General features: G+C 48.4%; 1 protein-coding gene across 1 annotated transcript; it reads right to left on the bottom strand.

Moving 5' to 3' along the window:
- On the bottom strand, positions 1–9755 carry SPATA2 (spermatogenesis associated 2). The gene is made up of 3 exons (XM_024750318.1): positions 9495–9755; positions 2911–3358; positions 1–1985 (listed from the first exon to the last, which is right to left on the bottom strand). Exons 2-3 carry the CDS (start codon positions 3244–3246, stop codon positions 759–761), a joined length of 1563 nt encoding a protein of 520 aa, XP_024606086.1. The 5' UTR covers positions 3247–3358; positions 9495–9755; the 3' UTR covers positions 1–758.
- Positions 9756–20015: the final 10260 nt, after the last annotated feature.

Below are 20015 nucleotides of genomic sequence, written 5' to 3'. Positions count from 1 at the left end.
GCAAGTTGAATATTTATTTAAAAATAAATCTCAAAAATATCTATTTACAGTAGAGTAAGAGAGGCATGTGCAAACAACAGAAAGGGGGGAAAAGTCAGTCCCAGTGTGGAAGGTCCACCCTTCAGAGAGCTAGAGCCAACTTCACAAACCCCAAGGCTGAACTGAGCTGTGGAGGCAACAGGATGACATTAAGCGAACCCTGGACTCGGGTCACCTTCGATACATGGAGAGGCAGTGAAGTTGGGTGGGGGGCTGCCGCCGGGGATCCTCGTGTTTGGGAAAGGGTGGTGGAGGGATGAGCCAGTGGATGAGGCCCGGTGTGGCAGGAGGGCTCATTTCACAAGCCAACAGGCCTCTAGCTCACCACTCCAGGTGGGCGTTCGGAGGGGACCTGGAGGGCCCTTCCCAGTCCAAGTTGGCTTTGCCGTGGGAGCAGTCGGCATGGCAAGAGTCCCAGAGATAGAAATCCTCTTTGAGAGACAAAAACAAAAGAATGGAACAGGGAGTGATAGCAAAAATGAATCTGAATGCAAGTGCCACCCGTCTCTCTTGCCAGGTGGCAAAGCAGCCATCAGCTGACATATCTGAGTCGATACGGGAACTCCCACATGGGGCAGCAGGCCACACGATCCCCCCCCCACAACCACGTGGTCAAGTGCAGGCCTCTGCTTCTGAGATCAACATGTTAACGTTTCTTCCCCATGAAACCAGAAAGGTCAGTGGTGTAGCCCTTGTAGCAGGGAGGCGCAAGGTCGAGTCTATCTGTACACGAGATGGGAGAACTGGGCGGACTTGTAGTTCAGCTGGTTGTTGGGCATGAACTTGTGCAGCTCGCTCTTTTTGCAGCAGGGGTCGTAATGGTAGGTGCTGAGGCAGGTGTCGCAGGAGGCTTTCGAACATTGGGTGCAGGTGTTGGCGGCCCCTGGGCGGTCACAGAAGCCACAGCGGGAGGCAGCTGCAGGGGAGGGCTTGGATTTCGAGTGGAGGTGCGGCGGCCGGTCGAGGCCCTGCGTCTGGCCTGCATACTTCTCCCGCAGAGATGACCCGTGGGCCAGGCTGTCGTGGGCGGAGGCCTTGCTGGGGAAGCCGCCGGGCTTGGAGGCCGGGGAGCAGGCGAGCAGGCTGTCGCAGCGCTGGCAGAGGGAGGAGCTGCAGGACAGACCGCAGTTTTGGCACTTGGAGAGGGCGGACTCTTTGGCGGGGGGCGAGCGCTTGTGGTAGATGGAGTGGGCGTCATTTCTGACCAGCCAGATATCTGGCCGCAGGGCATCCTGCCTCCGGTACGTGGCCCTGGGCTCCGAGTCTGTGTACAGATCCACATCCTCCTGAGCGGAGAAGTACGTGCCGCGCAGCAAGCCAAGGCCATTGTTGGGGGAGGGGGATGGCAGGTCATCCGCGCTGCCGTGGGGGGAGCTGGACATGGTCAGGAGCGAGGGGGACGGGCGGATGATCTCGTCCTTGAGGTCGTCCCCCAAGTCTGCTGCCACAGGCTCCTTCCGCAGGCTCAACGAGGTCTTCAGGGGCGGCTTCCGGCTCTCCCAGTAATTGTCATAGGTGTCCACCGACCTTGAGGGCTTGGTCACACGGGGCTTGTAGTAGTCCTTGGCTGCCCGCTCGCTGGCCGACTTCTGGAGCACCACGCGGGCCATGGAGGTTGTCAGGTGCTCCCGGCCCTCGGCCCGCCGCCGCAGGGCATCTGAGCAGCCTCGCACGTCCTCCGCACTGCTCTTGCGCTCGCTCACCACGTCCAGCTCAGAGTAGCCTTTATCCTTGACTTGGGAGTGGATTTCCAGCATCTGTTCACACTCCACCTTGGCCAGAAAGAGTTCAAAGGAGACCATCTTCACTTGGAGGGTCTCCACCAGCTCTTTGAGCTTGTACGCAGTCCCCAACTCGGGCACGTAGCCCATGTAATTCAGGATGGCTCGGATGTCCTCTTCCAGTAATGTGGACTTGACGTAATAAACAAAGGGGCCCGTGTAGGTCTAGGGGAAGGAAGGGGGGTAGAAAAAGAGAGGTGGGTGTTTCTCTCTGAGGCACACAACGAACGGAGCCTGCATCAGAGCGTATCCCATCAAGTCTGAACCGGAACACGCAGGGAGAGGAAGGGGGAGTAATCTCCACGGCAGTGTCTCACTGCGGAAGGCAGAGGCTAATGCTTCCCAACAGCTCGGCGCACGGGTCTGAGGGAAATGACGCAGCGCTCCTTTTTCCAGCGTAGGGAACAAAGCCACTAGCTCTCTATGTGGGGTGCAGCGGCTCTGCTCCTTGAGGAAGAGCAGGCACAACACCCATGAGCAATGAGAATATTCCTTTCTGGCATTTCTACAAAGGTTTGAAGCATACGTTAGGCTTAGCCTGACTTGGTGGAAACTCTCCTGAGCCATCACTGCCTTTGGAATGATTCAGAATTCTGTCTCGAGTTCATCCTCCTCCCCGCTCTCTGCTTTCCTCCGCTTGCGCGGACACCTGCAGCAGCCTCCTAACGGTCTCCCCGGCCGACTCTTGCCCCTCTACAATCTCTCTCCCGTACAGGAACCAGGATTCTTTTCCAATGTAAACCTGATCCTGGCACTGCCTGCTTCCCTGCCCACTTAGAATAAATTCCAGCCCTCTGCCCTGGGCTCCAAGGCCCTGCACAACCGGGTACTGCCCACCTTTCCAACCTCAGTTTCAGATGTGAGCTGCCAGGGGTGGGGAGCCAGTTAAGAGATGACAACAGGCAGAGGGGCCAGGTGGGGAGCCATAGGAGCAGTTCTGGTTGTTATCTCAAAGGCAGTGGGGAACCTGGGGGGGCCCGCGAGCAGAGGAAGGATGTGATTAGATGGGCACAAACCCTCTCAAGATGGACTGGAAGGGGCAAGAAGGGAGAAGGGAGACCAGTGTGGAGAGCCCGTCCCTAGACCTTACCTTGATGCTTCTGAATTCCTTCTTCCACGGGTAGAGAAAAAGGTTGACACCCACCGTTTCGAGCACACTGAAGGCACAGTGCAGAGCCCGCAGACTGGAGGAGCTCAGTGAGCGCAGAGAGCTCTCCACCACCTCATAGAACTGGATCAGCCGGAATCGATAAAAGGGATCCACCTTGTGCAGGCTGAGCAGGGTGGAGGCTGCCACCCGCAGGGACTCATCACTGCCAGGCCGCTGCTTGCTGGGGGTGGTGTCCACTTTGCCTTCATGGAACTGCACGTACTTCCGAAATAAGTCATCCTTATATTTTGCATCCATTGAACTGGGCTTCCCCATCCGATCCGATCCAGGGACAGGGGCTACCTTATTTCCTCCATGGCTTCTGAGTTAGAGGCAGGGACATTGCTAAAAGAATTGACATGTCGCCTGCCTGGACCAGCAGAGTGCTCTGCAACAGGAAGAATAAGCAGCACATCATTCCTTGAAATGGTCCACGTCCCAGCTTGTAGCAGCTGAGGCCAAACAAAAAACAGCTGTCCTGAGCTACACCGGGCACCACCAGCCCCTGGCCCTCAACACATTTAGTGAATAGGTACACCATGTTGTAGTGGAAACAAGACAGATAAGGTCCTTGACTTTGCTGAGCTCACAAATGAAAAATATGATTGGGGCTCCTAACCTGGTTTCATGGGGATGGGGGATGGTTAAAAAGCCCCTGAGAAAGTGACGGTTAGACCCAAAGGATGAGGCGTCGGCAGGGAGGAAGGCCCTGAGCTAACACTATCAGCACTTACTACCTGCCAGGTGCCTACATGGAGTAACTCATTCCGTCTTCTTAAACAACTCGAGGAGATAGGCACTGCTGTTATCCCCATTTTACAAATGTGAAAACTGAGACATGAAGACATCAAGAAACTTGCCCAAAGTTACAGGACTATTAAGAAGCAGAGCTGAGATCAGAGGCCAGGCAGGCTGGCTCCCAAGTCTGTCCCCTTAACCACCACACCCCGCTTTCCTGAGGCAGGAAGGAGCCTGGCATGTGAACACAAAGAAGGCTAGTGTGGCTGAAGCAGAGAGAGGAGGGGAGTCACAGGAGATGAAGCTGCTGGCAGAAGCAGGATCCTGATCCCCAAGGTCTCAAAGAGTTGTACATTTTATTCAAAGAGCCAAGTGAAGCCCCTGAACAGTTCAAAGCAAGGGGAAGAGGGACACGATCATATCTGCAATTTTTTTAAAAAAGACCACTTTGGGGCTTCCCTGGTGGCGCAGTGGTTGAGAGTCTGCCTGCCGATGCAGGGGACACCGGTTCGTGCCCCGGTCTGGGAAGATCCCACTTGCCGCAGAGCGGCTGGGCCCGTGAGCCATGGCCGCTGAGCCTGCGCGTCCGGAGCCTGTGCTCCGCAACGGGAGAGGCCACAGCAGTGAGAGGCCCACGTACTGCAAGAAGAAGAAGAAAAAAAAGACCACTTTGGCTGCTGAGTCCTGGAGAGTGCCTTTATCCATCTTTGGTTTTTTTGTTTGTTTTTTTGGGCCACGCCACATGTGGGATCTTAATTCTCAGACCAGGGATCAAACCCATGCCCCCTGCAGTGGAAGCGTGGAATCCTAACCATGGACCGCCAGGGAATTCCATATCCGACTTTTACAGTCCGCTGTTGGGAGAGGAAAGGACATTCTGAGCTGGGAGACACAGGATTTATACACTCTTGCTGTCTCCTTGGCCACTTGTTAGTAGAACATGTACAGATCCATCAGAATTCTTGGTGTTACAGTGTTACGATGCTGGGAGCAAATCTGGATTCATGAAGGGACCTGCCAGGCCAGGGGAGGCAACACAGCATCAGGGTTACAAACAGATTGCAAAGCTGGACTGCCTGGGTGTGAACCCTGGATCTGCTTTTCTAGGTTACTTGGGCAAACTACTCAACCTGGGCCTCAGTTTTCTCATTTGAAAAAGGGGGTTAATAATAGCACTTATAGTCCAGAGTTGGTGCAAGGATTATATGCAATCATTATAGAAAGCTCTTCAGAATGCCAGCTCAAAGTAAGCCCTTGATACACACAAGCAGACATTTCTGGTGTCTGAAGGTGCTAGACCCTCCAAGCATCCTCAAGGATGCTTGTAAGATCAGAGTGATGCAAATATCTCCGACTGGGGGGTGGACATGCATTTTCACACGCGCCCGTCCTACCTTTCCTGACCACAAGCTCATGGGTGCAGGGATTGCGACCAAATGACTCAGTAAGGGTCACAGTGCCAGAGCAGGTTACATGCTTCATAAACACCTGCTGCCTGAGTGAAGGGTGGGGTCCTGCAGGCTGTGGGAAATGTTGAGGGACCAAAAAGAAGCCACGGTGGGATGGGACGGACCTGTGGAGTCCTTTAGCAGATCTGAGTTCAGCTCAGAAGTTCTAAGGGCCTACGAGCCTGGCAACTATCAGGAAGTCAATAAAATCACCCATGTCTCAATGAGCCACTCCTCTGGCTTCTCCACAGTTTTGGGGAGACACCCAGGGGTCTTAACTGTGGGGTGAGGGGTAAGACATGCAGGAGAATTAGGGACACAGAGAGGTCACCTTCTCCCACCCACTGCCCTGCCAAGGAAGCCCAAGGCTTCAGGAACAAATAGAACAAATAGGCCTGAGGAGCACACAAGGCAAACAAATCCATTTGGGATCAAATTCTACCTCCTGACCAACGTCTCTGTGGTCCTCAGAGCAGTCTTTCCCTTCCCTCTTAAGGTCCACCCACAAAGACCCTTCTGTCTGCTCCTCAAACACATCAAGCCCATTTCTACCTCAAGACCTTTTTTTTTTTTTTAAAGGCCAGGTAACCTTTTTGTTTTGTTTTGTTTTTAATTCATTTATGTATTTTTGGCTGCATTGGATCTTCGTTGTTGGGTCTTCGTTTCTGCGCGCGAGCTTCCTCTAGTTGCAGCGAGCGGGGGCTACTCTTCGTTGCGTTGCGCGGGTTTCTCATCGCGGTGGCTTCTCTTGTTGCAGAGCTCGGGCTCTAGGCATGCAGGCTTCAGTAGTTGTGGCTCGCGGGCCCTAGAGAGCAAACTCAGTAGTTGTGGCACACGGGCTTAGTTGCTCCACGGCATGTGGGGTCTTCCCAGACCAGGGCTCGAACCCATGTCCCCTGCATTGGCAGGTGGATTCTCAACCACTGCACCACCAGGGAAGTCCCTACCTCAGGGCTCTGCACAGGTTGTTCCTTCTGCATGTTCTTCCTTTGATTCCTTCCGTCGCTGGCTCACTCTCATCATTCAGGTCTCAGCTCAAATGTCATCCCTCCGAGGCTCTCCCTGACAACCTCAGCTCAGTAAATCCCACTTGCCCTGTCCCTGGTTATTGCGTTACCCTGGGGTAATCACCATTTGAAATTACCAACTTTATTCATTTACTAGCTTCCTCTCTGTCTCCCGCCAATACCCAGCAAGCTCCACGAAGGCAAGGACGGTGTCTGTTTGGCTCACCATGGTGCCTAACACAGCTCCTGGCACACAGTAGGTGTTTGATAAAACAGGCGAAATGATGCTTCACTTTCTCATTTAGCTCTCCCCAGAATTCTGGGAGACCAGCAAGAGCGAGAAGAAACCGAGGCTCCATGACATGACGTGCTGTCTATTGCTCAGTGTTAGGAAAAGGTGGACCCCAGATTCCACTGGCCTTATGACATGAAACCTGTGGACCTCCCACCACCCCATGATTCCTGAGCTCTACAAGCATGCAGCACCTACCCTGTGCCAGGCCCTAGGCTGGGTGCAGTGGGGGGAATGTGGGGTGGGTAGGGGACAGTAGGGAACAGAAGCTGAGAAGAAAAAGCTCTGCCCTGAATTCTACTTGAAAGGGCTTACTGCCCAGTATCAAAGTATGTATGTTCTCTTAAAAAATAAAATTGTATTACAACCTGAGAGAAGACATCACTGTCCTTGCTAAAAAAAACCCATATACATATACCATTTTTTATTTATCCAAAAGAAGCTTTCATCCAGCCTCTGGCCCCAGGGACTGTTTTTTAGTACACCTGAGAACAATTTAAACAGAGGGACATCAAGTCTCCTAAACACTGCTGTGATTTTTCTCCAAGGAAGTCAGCCTTCAGCCAATAGAGACTGATTTTTTTTTTTTAAACAAAGTCAGCTGCCCTCAAGCTCAGCGTCTGCTGCTCTGTAATCACACCACAGTCCACACCCTTGTTTATGGCTGGCAGATAAACAAGGAAAAGGGATCCAAATAGCCCAGTTGGTATTCAAAGTCCCAAAGTCAAGGATAGGAAACCCATCTAAGAAAAATCTTGAACCAACCTAGGTAGGTGAGGAAACAGGTGAAAGAAAATGAATGCTAAAAGATAATTAAGGCAAGGAGAGAAGGAAACTAACAATTATTGAAGTCCTACTATGTGCTAAGCATTGGGCTTTCCACTTTAACTGCATCACCCAGTTTAATCCTCACAATTCTACGAGGAAACAGACCAAGGCTCAGCCATTAAACAACCTGCCCAACACAGCTTGAATGGGTCAGAGCTGAAATCTGAACTTGGGTTGACCGGCCCTGCAGCCTGTGCTTTTTCTCATTTATCTCACTCATTTATTGTTACCATTAGTACCATTCACCAAGGGATTAGTACATAAGGGCCCTTTGCTAAGTGCTCTGTGAAAATCAACGAAATCCACACAACAACCCCAGGGTTAAAAAAGAAAAAACTGAGGCTCAGAGGGGCCAAGTCGCTTGCCCTAAGTCACAAGGCTAGGAAGAAGTGGCTCTGAGATCTGAACCTAGGTCTGAGGCCAAAACCCTGCCTCAAGCTCTGAGCTGTGCTGCTTTTAGGCAAAGCTGTCCTGCTGCTGGACAGCTCTTCTTGAAAGGGCTCAACTAAGTCAGAACGCCCTATGGCAGGGCCAGCAGAGTTGAGTTCTAAAAATTCCTGTAGTAGCAAAATTCACATCTTCTCACACGGGCTGGAAGAGCCACAAATCTATTTATGACGTAAGCTCAAGGGCCAAGAGGAGAGGCGACCAGAGCCGGGCCAGTGGTAGAGCAGCTGACATCATCCCTCCTGAATTCATTCCTGAGAATACAGGCTGCATTGTAGCTGGTGTCTCTTCTGAGCATAGAGCCAGCAATTTATTCCTAGCACTCTGCAAAACAACAAAAAACACGCTCTCTGCAAAAACAGCGTGGTTACAGGAGACCAAGACAGCCCGGTGACAGAAGCCATTAATTTCTCCAAGCAACCCAAGGATTGGAACGCCAAGACGTGCCAGTGTGGCGGAAAGAAAAAAAAAAAAAATGGCACCGTGAACGTCCCTAACAGAATCAGACGGGTGCCCAGAGCCAACAGGCCTGGTCAGCACTTCCTGCACCCATAATCCGGGTCCCCAAGCAATGAAGAGAGAGATATTGCAGTGAGGGAAGTGGTGGATTTTAATTATTATTTTTTAAACATCTCAAAGGAAAGCTGTATCTGTTTAAAACCTCACTAAACGGAATTGAAATGATTCTGGATAGCAAAGCATGAGCTTGGCTTTACCTCAGCTGGCCCATTCAAGCAGAAACATTCTCCAAGCAGCATTTGAAGGCGCCCCCTCCCTGCACAGACAGAAGCTATTTTGGGCCCGGCATCGCCCCAGTCCACAGGTTTATGTATCCCTGGTCTAGCTTCAAGAGGCTCAGAGTTTCCCTGGCCTCCAAAGAGCAGCAAGGGGAGCGCAGAACAACCCCCTCCACCTCCGCACCCCAATCCTCTGCATTCATCCCCAGCCCGAGGCCCCTGAGACACATCCTAGGCAACCTTCCACTGGCAGTGAAGCGCCAGAGGGTCCCCACACCCCAACCCAGTTCCAGAGAGATTCAGAGAAAGGGTTTCCAAACCTCTGAAAATAATCTCAGCGATGCTGAAATTGGGCTTCCCCAGTGGCAGCTGCGACTCGCAGAGGGGCTCTGAAGCAAGGAGGTTCCCCTCCCTGCAGGGGACAGAAGCTGCTATTCCCAGCCTGATAATTCCAACAACCTCTGAGTGCGACATCAGTTGTGAAAAACACCCTAGTCCCAAACTCGGGCTCTCCCCACGGGTCTGTGAATTAATTAACAGCAGCTATTATTTACTGGACGCCTGCTGTATGCCAGAGACTGTGCTTCGCATGCATCTCACTTCATCCCCACCACGGCCCTAGTAGGCAGGTTCACTCCACATTTAACTGATCAGGCAACTGAGGCTCAGAGACGAAGTGACTTGCCCAAGGTCACACAGTGAGTACAAACCCCAGTATGCCGCCAGAGCGTGAGCTGGGGACCACTGCGCGGTAACTGCCTGACGGTGGAATCGGGGTGTCCTCCTGCCGTGTTAGTCGCTGTAGAGGGGGTATTCCTCCTGAGCTGCCCTTAGCCATCCTGGGGGAGTGGGGATCCTGAGAATTAAATGGGCCCCCGGAGCGCCGAAAAGACGGGCCCGCCCGTCGCCCCCGCAGGCCGCGAAGGGACCCCGCTCCCAGGCCGGCAGAGCCCCGCCTAACCGGGGGGCCCCCTCCGCCGGGGAAAGCCCCAGAGGCCTTTTCCGCCCACGGCCGCCCCGCACTCACCCCGGCACTGCCACCGAGGACGCCCCGGCCGAGGGGAGCAAGAAGGAGCCTCGGCCGCCGCCGGAGCCAGGCCCGGCTGGGCTCTCGCAGCTCCGGCCGGCTGCAGGGGACAGAGACCAGTAGCCCGGGGCCACGGCAACCCGGAAACACTCAACCAGGAAGTGACGTCTCTCGGAGGCGGGTCCAAAGGGAGGCCCGGCCGCGGCTACGCCCTGGGCTGGGGTGAGGCCGTTGCTCGCTGGCGGTGGAGGAAGAAGCGGGAGGCAGAAGAGTGAGCAGAGAGGCCGCGGAGTCCCGCTTTGAGGCCTAAAGGCCCACTGCCTCTGCTGGGGCTGTGACCCGGAAATAAACGTGCCGGAAGTGACGCACGCCCTCGGTCACAGGATGGCGGCTGGCCGGGTTGTCATGGGAACCGGTCTGTAGTCTGGAGATGGTAGCTCGGAGCTGCGATCTCAGACTGAGCGACCCGCGGCCTCCTCCTCCCCTTGTCGAGATGATCTGCGAGCTGGGCTCCCGACCGCGCCTGACCAGAAGCTGACAATTGGATCCCTCACCCCCATTTTACAGGTGGAAATACCAGAGACTTAAAAAGAGCAAGTGAGGTGCCCAGTATCACGTGAGCCTGAATCCAGACTTGAGAGGACTGTTGATGTTACAGGCTGTTTAGTGAGGGTTCCAGCTTTGCCTTTGCAACTTACCAGCTGCAGGACCTTAGGCTAGTTACTTAACTTCTCTGAGCCTCAGCTTTTTCACCTGTAAGATGCAATAATAATATACCGCCTCCTGAGATTCATGTGAGAATGAAGTGAGTATGGAAACAGCTTATTACAGTAGTGGGCATATAGTAATAATCTAAATACACTTTGTTTTTAAAATCTGGTTAAGTTGGGAATTCCCTGGCGGCCTAGTGGTTAGGACTTGGCGCTTTCACTGCCGTCGGCAAGGGTTCAATCCCTGGTGGGGGAACTAAGATCCCGCAAGCCCTGCCGTGGGGCCAGAAATAAATAAATAAATAAAATAATAGAATCTGGTTAAGTTAAAGGAAATGACTTCTCTCAGCCCTCAACTTCCTTGAATGGAAACCAGGGTTGGGGAAGACCAAACCAAATATTGCCTCCTTGCTTTGTGACCTCACCAGACACCTGCAATGTAAACTACACTGGCATAAATTCTGGTGGCTTGTCACTTCACTTCATAGATTTGCCTCCCACCCACCACATTGACCGTGAACTCTGCTATTGTGGTTCACCACTCACTGAATCCCTAGTGCTTGCAAAGTGCCTAGCACATACTCAAGACTTTGTTGAACATATTTACCATTGAACCACTCATTCTATCTCTCTAACTTACCCCAGACTCAGAGCCCACTCCATGCCAAGTTCTCTTTCTCCAACATGGTCTTGGCTGTCTGTACCTACCATACTCTTCCTCCCCTCTAGCCTCTATGCCTCTATATGCTGTTTCCTGGGTTTGAATGTTCTTCCTTTCGCCTCTTCCCTTCCTTGTTTTCTTGGCTTCCAGCCCCAGCTCAGTCCGCACATCCTTTCTGAAGCTTTCTCTGATTTCTCCAGGCAAAGACCCACCTTCCTCTTGTTTCCCACCCCATAACACTGTCTTTCAATATTTTTTCTCAGCTCTTACTATAAATAAGTATATATACATATATATGTATGTATATATATATACATATATATATATATATATATGCTTAAACCTGACACCCCCCACCAGACCTGGAGCTTCTTATTTATCTGTGTTTCCTGTGAGCTCTGCACATGATCAGAAGGTGCCCAACAGATGTTGCTTGATTGCAGGATTCTCTCTCAGCCTTGGGGTCCCCAGCTAAAGTCAGTGGGTCTTGTCTCAGGAGTCAATGACATAATACATGGGAGAGCATTTGGAGAACCAGCAACCAGCTATTCAAACAGCAATAATTACTGTATTTAGTTGTTGCTGTCTGAGCATCACTTAAGGTCTTCGTATACTTCAGCTATTATCAGCTCATGTTTAAGCTTCTCTCTTAATCACCTGTAAGGTGATGGTGTTTACAGGAATTCCAGCTGAGAAGAACTGTCCTACCCAAACCCTCTGCCTTTGCAACAACTCAAAACTGTCCTTTGGAAACTGTTATAAGACTGCATGAGGCTGCTAATAAGTCCCTTCCAGCTCTGTGGTTCTGTGACAGCAAAAAAGAAAACAGATTTTTAAGAAGGCTTTACCAGTAGGAAACCCTGGCCATTGATTCTCGGTGACATTTTGTATCAGAAAAATACCAAAGTCTCTGAAGGGAGCCATGTTTCTCATCTTTTAGACAGGGCTGGAGGTCTGCGAGTTCTCTGCTTGGTGACATGGAATCACGGGAGCATCCTTTTCAGATTTTATTACATAATGATTAGCAGATTATGTAACAGTCATGTAACAATGATTAGGCACCTCTACTTTCTAAAAGCCAACAACATGAACCATCTACCTACTTCTTTCTATTTTTTAGTGTTTTTTTTTAAATCACAAAAGTAATGCATGAATTCTAATGACACAGACGTGTAGAGCAAAAAATGAAAAAAAAAAAAAGCAATGGGGCTTCCCTGGTGGTGCAGTGGTTGAGAGTCCGCCTGCCGATGCAGGGGACGCGGGTTCATGCCCCGGTCCGGGAAGATCCCACATGCCACGGAGCGGCTGGGCCCGTGAGCCATGGCTGCTGAGCCTGCGCGTCCGGAGCCTGTGTCCCGCAACGGGAGAGGCCACAACAGTGAGAGGCCCGCGTACCGCAAAATAAATAAATAAATATATAAATAAAAGCAAGCCTATGACCCATCAATTTGATTTATTGTAATCTACCAGAGAAAAAGCATAAGTGCACAAGGAGACCTGTTGCATCATTGTTTGTAATGCAAAAACAAAACCCAGAAACATTCTAAATGTCCATCAAGGGAATGGTGTAGCCATACTAATGACTACTATGTATCACTTAAAAAGGGTAATGTAAACCTACATAACTCTGCAAGACATATTTTGGAAGGAAAAAAGAGAGACATACCCTGAAATGGAAAACAAAACATCAACTGATACTATATATTTTCTAAGGGTGCGTATGTATGTATGCGTATGTATGAAGCCAACTGTGGACAATAATGCAAATACAGATCATGTTTTTTATATCACTCTACAAATACATATTATATGATTTTTATTAATATCTTTCTCCCCTAGAAGTCAGTTAGCTCTGTGAGGACAAAACTAGTATACCTGTTTTGCTCACAATTATATTACTACTACCTGCCATACTACACTACTACTAGTAGCACACCCATTAGAGAGCATTTGTTTCCAACTGAAATTTTCATTGAATACCTACAATGTGCCAGGATTGATGTTCGATTTAAGGGACAGAGACAGATACAGCCCTTGCCCTCAAGGAGCATACAGCCTCCTTATCAGAAAGAGAATATTAAGGGACTTCCCTGCTGGCACAGTGGTTAAGACTCCACACTCCCAATGCAGGGGGCCCGGGTTCAATCCCTGGTCAGGGAACTAGATCCCACATGCATGCCACAACTAAGAGTTTGCATGCCACAACTAAGGAGCTCGCCTGCCACAACTAAGACCTGGCACAGCCAAATAAATAAAATAAATAACTATTTTTAAAATGAGAGAATATTAATAAATTAGGAGTAGGATGAACTAAAAAACAGTGATTCAGGATAGAAGGTGGCGAATGTTATGAGAGGGATAGAGAGCTTAGAGAATGGAGAAGTGACATCTGAGATGGCAAACTGGGGACAGCCTTAAGGAGGAGGTGGCATTTGCACTGGGCTTTGAGTGACTTGAACATGTAAGCATGTCCAGCTTTCCTTCCAGCTGGAGGGAAGAAAGCAATAAAAAGTAAGGACTGGAAATTGAAACTCAACTGCCTACAAGCATATAAGGTAGGCATAACTAGTACTAGAGTACTATCATCTCATACTATATAGTACCAGAAATTAGTAGTAATGTAATACAACATAGTACCTGGCTCACAGTAGGCATTCAATAAATACTTCAGTGAGAAAACGAAAATTATTGAACCCCTACCATCCTCCAGCTGATTGTTGCCAATTTCCCAGATGATCATGATCAGATATTCAGGTTTCTGAATTTTTAAGTGAAATTTTGCAATTATAAACACTATATGTAGATATACTTCCTAGTTCTGTCTACTGAGTGAGCCTATGAGAAATGACACCACTGTTAGAAAAAAAAAAGGCGGGGGGGAATTCCCTGGCGGTCCAGTGATTAGGACTCCCTGGTCCCACTGCAGGGGCACAGGTTCCATCCCTGGTTGGGGAGCTAAGATCCCACAAGCCATGCGATATGGCAAAAAAAAAAAAAAGGAAAGAAAGAAAGAAAGAAATGACACCACTGTAGCAATAAGCACTGACCACCCATATCTTGCTTTCTAAATACCATTCTCCACTAAAATGAACCAAGCCTTGGAGAAACAACTGATTGTCAGAGCTGGGGCAGGGAAATTACAATGTGGGGCTGGCACATCTTATTGAGCCGGAAAGTAAGGAAGTGCCAAAAGAATAATGGGACTTGTGAAAAGAAGCCAAAAGGCCTGAGTTCAGATCCCAGTTCTGCCAATTTCCAACTATATGTGACTTTGGACAAGCTAGTTACCTCACTGGGCCTCAGTTTCCTTATCAGCAAAATGGGGTTAATAGAACTAACTACCCCCAAGGATTGGATGAGCTAATACAGGTGCCAGTGCGGAGTGATAGTTTAACACAAGCTAGCTAGGATTATTTTTGACTCAGACTCGTGGGGCTTGCTAGGCTGGGGTGTACAGTAGGCCTCAGATGTTTGGGCAACGTGGTTGTGCTTGATGTCATTCTGCTCAATCCTGGTCACCTTGCATTTATGCTGTTCAGAAGAGTAGAATTTATAATATCCAAAATATATAAAGAACTCCCCAAAAAATAAAGAACTCCTACAATTCAACAACAAAAAGACAATTCAATTTAGGGACTTCCCTGGTGGTCCAGTGGTTAAGACTCCGAGCTTCCACTGCAGGGGGCACAGGTTTGATCCCTGGTTGGGGAACTAAGATCCCACATGATGCAGGGCGTGGACAAAATAAAAGACAACCCAATTTAAAAATGGACAAAAGACTGGAATAGATATTTGGAATAGATATTTCTCCGAAGAATACAGACAAATGGCTAATAAGCACATGAAAAGACACTCAACATCATTAGCCATTAGGGAATGCAAATCAAAACCACAATGAGATACAACTTCACACCTACTAGGATGGCTATAATTAAAAAAAAAAAGAAAAGAAAAATAACAAGCGTTGGCAAGGATGTGGAGAAACTGGAAAACTTGTACCTTGCTGGTTGGAATGAAAAATGGTGCAGCTGCTGTGGAAAACAGTTTGGTAGTTCTTGAAAAGTTAAAAAGAATTACCATGTGACCTAGCAATTCTAGTCCTAGGTATATACCCAAAATAATTGAAAACATGGACTTGAGCAGAATATTGTACACTAATATTCATAGCAGTATTATTCACAATAGCCAAAAGGTGAAAACAACCCAAGTGTCCATCAACAGATGAGTGGATATACAAAATATGGTATATCCATACAATGGAATATTATTCAGCCATAAAAAGGAATGAAGTTTAGACGCACGCTACACCATGGATTAACCTTGAAAACATTATGCTAAGTGAAAGAAGCCAGTCACAGAAGGACAAATATCATGTGATTGCACTTACATGAAATGCCTATTGTAGGCAAATTCAAAGAGACAGGGACTTCCCTGGTGGCACAGTGGTTGAGAGTCTGCCTGACATTGCAGGGGACGTGGGTTCAATCCCTGGTCTGGGAAGATCCCACATGCTGCAGAGCAACAAAGCCCATGCACCACAGCTACTGAGCCCATGCTCTAGAGTCTGCATGCCGCAACTACAGAGCCCATGTGCTGCAATTACTGAAGCCCGTGCGCCTATAGCCCATGCTCCGCAACAAGAGAGGCCACCGCAATAAGCCTGTGCACCACAATGAAGAGTAGCCCCTGCTCGCCGCAATTAGAGAAAGCCAGCGCACAGCAGCGAAGACCCAACGCAGCCAAAAAAAAAAAAAAAACAACCAAAGGACAGAAAGTAGATTAGACATTACCAGGAGCAACCATAATATCCATTTTTCAGTTTTAGTTCTTATCAGATCTTGCTGACCCTTGATATAATACAAATTGTAAAATGCTGTGCAAAAGCAATGAGCTGGTGGAGTGACTGATGAACTGCAATTTTCTGGAAGCAGCCTTTTTACGTGGTCATCCCCTGTGTCTTTCCTGTTTATATCCAAATCATTCTCTGCCATAATTCCAACACCTATCAGGATACCTGACACCTAGAAGTTATTGGTTAAATAGACATTTGTTTATTATTTATTTATTTATTTGTTTTTGGCTGCATTGGGTCTTCGTTGCTGTGCACGGGCTTTCTCTAGTTGCGGCGAGCGGGGGCTACTCTTCGTTGTGGTGCGCGGGATTCTCATTGCAGTGGTTTCTTTTGTTGCAGAGCACGGGTTCTAGGCGCACAGGCTTCAGTAGTTGTGGCACGCGGGCTTAGTTGCTCCGCAGCATGTGGGATCTTCCCAGACCAAGGCTCGAACCCGTGTCCCCTGCATTGGCAGGTGGATTCTTAACCACCGTGCTACCAGGGAAGTCCCTAAATAGACATTTACATGCCAGTGTCACTCATGATAAAACTCCTTGCAATCCGAGACTATATCCTTTTTTTCCCCAGTCTTTTTTTTTTTTTTTTCTTTTTGGTTTTTACTTCCATGCTAAGTACAGTAAGCCATACAGGTAGGGGCAGTAAACATTTAAGGAACTGTAAAGAACAAGGGAAGCCATGATCACCTAGTTGAGCCAGGCCAGGTGAGCCTGTGAGATACTCCTATGCCCCCTAGTGGTTCCGATGGGAATTCCTCCTGGCTCTCTTACCAGTTTGGTAATCTTTTTTTTTTTTTTTTTTTTAAGGTTTTATTTTAGGGTTTCCCTAGTGGCGCAGTGGTTGAGAGTCCGCCTGCCGATGCAGGGGACACGGGTTCGTGCCCCGGTCCGGGAAGATCCCACATGCCGCGGAGCGGCTGGGCCTGTGAGCCATGGCCGCTGAGCCTGTGTGTCCGGAGCCTGTGCTCCGCAACGGGAGAGGCCACATAGTGAGAGGCCCGCGTACCGCAAAACAAAAACAAAAACAAAACAAAACAAAAAGTAACGCGTGAACTTGAGAGAAAAGTTTAGACAATACAATAGGGAAGAGAATGACAAGTAAGTCTTGCTCCAGGCCCAGAACCTAGGCCCCAGGCCCTCAGTTTCACTTCCTGATAATAGCCACTTGTACTAGATTCTCTGGAATCCTTCCAGTAGGGTAATCAACTCATCCTGCTCTGCCTGGGACTTTCCCAGCTTTAGCACTGAAAGCCTCACATCTTGGGAAACCCCTCATCCCCAGGCAAATTGGGATAGTTGGTCACCCTACCTCCCAGAGACATCTGTTCATCGTACACAAACATATACACATATTATTTGCATTACTCAGCATCCTGGTGTTATTTTAATCAAAACTATATTTCAAACATCATTCCTTATCAGCTGTATATTCATTTAACGAATACTTATGGAGTTACCTACCATGCTCTAGGTACTGTTTTAGAAGCTGAATATACAGTAGTAAACAAAATGGGCAAAAATCCCTTTCCTCATGGAGTTAACATACCAGTAATGATATCTGTTGTATTAATCACTTTGCTATTATGACCAATGCTGTCCTGGACATTTGTGTGTATGTATCTTTCCTACATGCCAGTGTGAGTTGGTCTATAGCAGCACCGTCCACAGAACTTTCTGTGATGACGGAAATGTTCTCTATCTGCTGTGTCCAGTATATAACCACTAGCTATGTGGGCTATTGAGCTCTAAAAATATGACTAGTGAGCCTGAAGAATTGAATTTTTAATTTTGTTTTTTAATTTAAATTTTTAAATGTAAATAGCCACAGTATTGGATGATGCGAGTCTGTGGGAGAAAGTCCTAAAAATAGAAAAGATAAATCAAAAGATGTGTGCTCTTGTAAGTTGGATAATTATAGGCAAATCGCCCACAAAGAGGTTGTATTAGTTATTCGTTGCTGTATAACAAAAGACCACAAGCTTAGCAGCTTAAGCAACACACATTATGTCACAGTTTCTGTGGGCAAGAAGTGTGGGCATGGTGGGACTGGATCATGGCATAACAAAAGATTACAGGAGCAGATTTCCCATTGATTTTCCTTAGGATCACTATTTAGTTGAATAATTTTTTAAACCATCTATCGCCACCCGCCTACCTCACTGCCTATTAGAGACCATGTCTTTCTCCCTCACACCATATCCCCGGCACTGGAGGGCCCAGCACACAGTAGGCCCACAGGGACTCTTTGTTGCCTGAATGAATGAGTCTCCCTTGGCAGTAGAAATCAAGTTTGCGAAGCCTTTGAGCAGGACCCCTTCCCCACTCCAGGCTCTCATCAGAACCCCAAGAGGGTCTTAGATGATGTAGGCCATCTGAGAGAGGCTGCCAAAAACTAAAGAGGAAGAGATGATTGTGGGAAACATTTTCCTCAAGAACGTTAAGGGAAAATGGGAGGAGAAAGATCCATTCATTTGACACACATTATTAGGTTGATTGTTTTTGAAAAACAGCCAGTGTGATTGTGGGGAACGAGGGAGGGCTGGCAATACATTTGCAAGCTAAGAAAGGGAGAGTGGGGACATTTTCACGGAGAATGCCCAGAAAAAACTGGTTCTTAAAGTACAGTCCTGTCCAGCAGTGGCTGCATCACCTGGAAAAAATGTTAGAAATGCAAATCCTCAGGCCACACCCTAGATTTACTGACCTGCCGAATCAGGAACTCTGGGGATCTGCCCCAGCAAATCTTGTTTTCAGAAGCCCTCCAGGTGACTCTGATGCACGTAAGAGTTTGAGAACGACTGGCACTCTTAAATGCACAGGTACCAAAGCCAGACTGCATGGGTTCAAATCCTCACTCCGGTTTTCCATCTGTGTTAAAAGGTAATTTAATCTCTCTGTGATTCGATTTGCATAGTTGTAAAATGTGAGTGGTAGAACCTAAGTCACAGCTTGCTCTGAGGATTCATTCATGGAAAGTGCTTAGAATAATAAGCACACAAAGAGTTCACTATTAATATAGTATTATTTCAATCCTGTCCTCCTGTCTCTGTGACTAAGTGTACGAGCTCATGGAAAGTTCATTTCAAGAGCCCAAACTGGAGGCACTCAGTGGATTTGAAGCCCGGGTCTGAGACTCCCCTGCCCTCACCGTCCTCCCCGCTCTCAGCACAGGGTCTGGTGGCAGCTAGAAAGCCAACACAAAGGCTTATAAATACCCACAACACACCTCTGCCCCCACTAAAGCACCCCCATCCCTGGAGAGGAGAAAGGGCACTTTTGGCTGGGAAGAGGTCAGATGCACAGGTGCCTGGCATAGGAACAAGAAAAAGAAATGGTAAAACATAAGCATTGGCCCTCTAGGGTTGCTGCCTACCTGCCAGGTTATTCGTTTGTGAAAAGATGCCCACATGGCAAGCTAAAAATAATCCTCCTGCTGCCAGCAGGTCAAGCAAAATCAACCCAGAGGACTGAGAATGGGACAAATGAGGCGCAAATTTGCATTCAATTAATCTGGCTTAGCAGACGTGGTTTATTTGTCCTGTGCAGACTCCTTACTGTGAGGGCTTTGTGGCCTTTCAGGGTGGAGTTTAATTGATCATTGACTTTCCTGGTTAAGAAAACCACACAGACTTGTTAGCAGAGCCTGCCTTTTAAAAAGATGTAGCTTTTGTTAAGTCTGCTATATACAAGAGCCAATTTGGTGCAGTGAAAAGTGGAGAAAGTTGAGATTCAGAACATCTGGGTTTTAGGCCTGCTCCTTTCAGGATTGAGGTTTAGTCTCTCTCTTCAAACCCAAGGCTCCCCATCTTATACAGAGCTGGAGCTGGACCCCATGGCCAGGAGGCATGTGGACACAATTTTAAATAGTTTGACTCTAAGGGAGATAGAGATTACTTCTGCTTTCACTAGGAAGTCTCAGTGTGGTGGTAGTCTGTCTTCAGCACCTCTCTACTCATGCTTAATCTCCCTTTTCAGCGGCAACAGTATCCAGCATGAATTTATAAGATTGTATTGTTTCCATTGTATTTTTCCAGTGTCCTGTAGAAATGTGGTACTGATTTTCTATTTGTAGCTTGGGAGTGATAACAGATCTCCCTTTAAAATTTGTTTGCTGAAGTTTAAAAAAAGAACAACTCGATTGAAGAGAAAGATTCAGTAATAGTGCATAAGTAAATTTTAAGTAATAGTAATAACGATTTAAATTTGGGAAGCAGTGGCTGGAGCACAAAGCCTGTTCCACAAAGCCAGTCTCTGGATCTGGCTCCACATTTTCCAGATTTCCCTCCCTCCCTCCCGTCAGCC

Source organism: Neophocaena asiaeorientalis, unplaced genomic scaffold (genome assembly GCF_003031525.2).
Source record: "Neophocaena asiaeorientalis asiaeorientalis breed wild unplaced genomic scaffold, Neophocaena_asiaeorientalis_V1.1 scaffold606, whole genome shotgun sequence".
Lineage (NCBI taxonomy): Eukaryota > Metazoa > Chordata > Mammalia > Artiodactyla > Phocoenidae > Neophocaena > Neophocaena asiaeorientalis.
This window is presented reverse-complemented; position numbering and strand designations above follow the sequence as displayed.